This window comes from Laetiporus sulphureus, assembly GCF_001632365.1.
Source record: "Laetiporus sulphureus 93-53 unplaced genomic scaffold LAESUscaffold_166, whole genome shotgun sequence".
Taxonomy (NCBI): domain Eukaryota; kingdom Fungi; phylum Basidiomycota; class Agaricomycetes; order Polyporales; family Laetiporaceae; genus Laetiporus; species Laetiporus sulphureus.
In genome coordinates, this window is record NW_024468675.1 from 1 (window position 1) to 3,033 (window position 3,033).

General features: G+C 47.6%; 2 protein-coding genes across 2 annotated transcripts; both read left to right on the forward strand.

Annotated features, from left to right (window-relative positions):
• Positions 1–323: 323 nt before the first annotated feature.
• Positions 324–635, forward strand: LAESUDRAFT_765379 (uncharacterized protein; the record flags this gene model as incomplete). Its single annotated transcript, XM_040913655.1, has 1 exon — positions 324–635. The coding sequence occupies one exon, from the start codon at positions 324–326 to the stop codon at positions 633–635; it is 312 nt and encodes a 103-aa protein (XP_040757324.1).
• A 415-nt stretch (positions 636–1,050) lies between these two features.
• On the forward strand, positions 1,051–2,763 carry LAESUDRAFT_718589 (uncharacterized protein; the record flags this gene model as incomplete). The annotated part of the gene is made up of 4 exons (XM_040907456.1): positions 1,051–1,140; positions 1,191–1,310; positions 1,358–1,582; positions 1,864–2,763. 4 exons carry the CDS (start codon positions 1,051–1,053, stop codon positions 2,761–2,763), a joined length of 1,335 nt encoding a protein of 444 aa, XP_040757325.1.
• Positions 2,764–3,033: the final 270 nt, after the last annotated feature.

A 3,033-nucleotide genomic window follows, 5' to 3' on the forward strand; every position in this document is an offset into this window, starting at 1 on the left:
ACATGTGATGTGGACTATCACCTGATCTCTACGCGTCATGTCTGTGGCTGAGTGGCGTGAGATATTGGTGAAGCACGTGATCTGTGGTGTGAGTAAAGTCACGTGCAGACTTTGTGGCAAAAATCTGTGACACCGATACATATCCTCTTTATGCAAGCACACCAGAAAAGACAACTCTCTGATAATCAAAGGCTTCTCTGCAAAAGCTTGAATCATGCATAGATGGGTGTGGTGGCCTGCAGAGCAAGGAGGCCATGCCTACTCAAGCCTGCAGCCATCTTTGCATCTCAGCAGCTCAATCGTTGCACCATACTCGTATCTGCATGCGCGCGTACTACATAGATGAGCTCCCCAGCGAGCAGTGCCTTCTGCACGACTCGGGCAATGTCATCGACGACGCGATGCTCGATAAGCTCAGCGTGCTGTGGTGGCACATCCCCGTCGAACCGAGTGGTGAATGGGAGGGCAAGGTGGATGCTATAGCCAATGAGAGGCAATACCGCAACCGCAACATATGTCTTGTCACCAAGGAGGGCATGGGTGAAGACTTTGAGGTGACACTGAAGTGGTTATATCATGAGTACGTGTTCGGTTTAGATCTCCTACTGTGTGTTCGGTCTGCTGGTGCGCGATGATGCAACATAGATCTTGCTATTCAAGAGCCTCGAAATTCACCATGAGAAGAAGGAGAAAAATTTGGTACATCTCTGTCTCTCGTACTGGATGTTGTGCTTGTGTCCTATGCTCAGAGCGATCAATACGATGGCTGAGAGGCAGTTCTGGCAATCTGTTCACCCGCATGCATTAAGAAGCAAGGAATTATGTGTACATTGCTGCAAAGTCTGACACAATGACAATCATGATTCAGACGTTAGATTGTCAGAGCTCAAACTGAGCTGAGCTTCGATGAGTGGCAAGCGTTCGAATGAGCGGCGAAAGATTGACTACCCTTATGGAAGGCTAGATTAGGAGGACAAATGCACCTATAAGTACCTTGATGAAACTCTGCGTTGTCCTACCACCAAAAACTTTACAACCCTCATTCCTATCATGAGGAAGAAGGGAACCGGAGCCTTCAGGCTCCTCAAGGAAGCACCATCTTATGAACTGCTTGCACTAACCATGCTTGCACTGACCACAGTAAGCTCACGACCACCATCTTAGTGCCACTTTGTTGAATAGGAGGATAGCGAACCTCGAAGTGGAAAGATTCCCCCATGCTGCAGAAGCATGCAAGCTCCGAGATCATGGAAGCAGTTTCTGAGCTCGATCAAGAACCTGAGCGTGACGAACTGGTGTCCGCAGTCAAGGTACATCCTTTAAATTTATGAATTGTTGAAAAACTTATCTTTTTCAGAGTCGTGAAACTGCCAATGCTGTAGACAAAGGCAATCAATTTGAAATGAAGAGCATGGCACTCGTTGATGAGTCAGCCACATCTCCTACTGCTGGAATGCAGTCCAAGCTCGGAGCTCATTCCCCTTTCTGTGAGGTCCAGATTATAGCCGCCATCACAAAGCAAACCTCGATACATCCTCACTCCGACATAGGCATTAATGTCCAAGGCCGTACTGCTGGCGTGGTTGTCACGGATCACCTATATTCTCTTTCGGGGATAACTGCCTTTTGTCATTGCAGCAGATAGAGTCTATCCTCACCTTCAGTGGTGGAAGTCCCTATTCTCGTTCTCTGTCAGCAGGTCGAGCCACCTCTTATGTGATTGCAGAGTCCGCGATGCTCCACTAAAGTCTTGAACAATCAGTTTCATCCTCAAGTGTTGATCACACCTTACGACACATTGCATCACTGAAATCGATGATGGGGACATGTTCCTTGTGCTCACACCATTCCTCTTCATGAGAGGTTTCACCTGTCACAGTGGACATGCACTGGGAGTCTCCTACTACTGTCTGGAAGGGTTTGGATTTGACTGACATACCCGTGGACTGGCCGGAAGCTGCAGCTTTGAGGTGGAACCCACAGCCATTCCCGTTAGCAGAAGCCGATGCCGAGAATTTGATCACAGTGGACGCGGCTTCTGTGTTACTCTCTCCCATTGTCCTTGAGTCCCTGGGATTGCCCACAAATCTGACTCATGTGGTCGATGAATTTGACCCAGAGACACATCTCATCACTTCACAGAATGAAGCGCAAACCACACTTCATCTCACAATGCTGGCGTCCGATGAGATGAACCCACGGGCGAGGATTCCATGCTATGTGTTATACATTATCACGCTGCATATCGTAGCAGGATTCTGCATGGTTATCCTTCTCCCCACGCTCTGCGGATGCGATGTTCTCCCTCAGGCTCTTTATGACAACAATATATGCTTTTCAGTCACTTCAGCACGTCGTGATCATCATCCCATATACTCTCCGATGCCACTCTCAGCCAGTTCCACTGCGAGTACTGCCATAGGTGCCCGAATCATTGACATGCTTACGTCGGAAACCTATCACCATCATGAGCGCTCTGATGTCACATATCTGAAACGTCTTCTTGGATTGCAGGCGATAGACTCATACCCGCCTTCTGTCGTTCTCGACTCTATTTTCCAATCAGGTCACTGCTGGCCAATGAACAGGATGTCTGGATATCTCGGCATAGAACTACCTACTGTGAAGCATATCCTTAATATCACAATTGGTCATGTTTCACCGGAATTAGCTGATGACATTCGTGCCGCTCCTCATTCACTCATAGTATGGGGCATGCTGGAGAATAGCAATCTGCAGGACCCTTTGACTGCTCATGAGTGAGATCCACAGGCTGTGCAGGAAAGGCTTCATCTTTCTGCACTCCTTCCTATCACCCGCATCCAGTATGACTACCATTTATCAGCCTCCACTCAGATTTTCTATGTGGATGCCAAATCTGCTATGTATAAATTCAATCTGGTCATTCTTGAGATTCTGGATAATTGGGGATCTGACCACTTCACTTGCCTTTACCATGTAGAGTTGCATGAATATTGATGAATACAATTGACCATGATCATATCAAAAATGACAAATGGGGAGCTCCGTAGT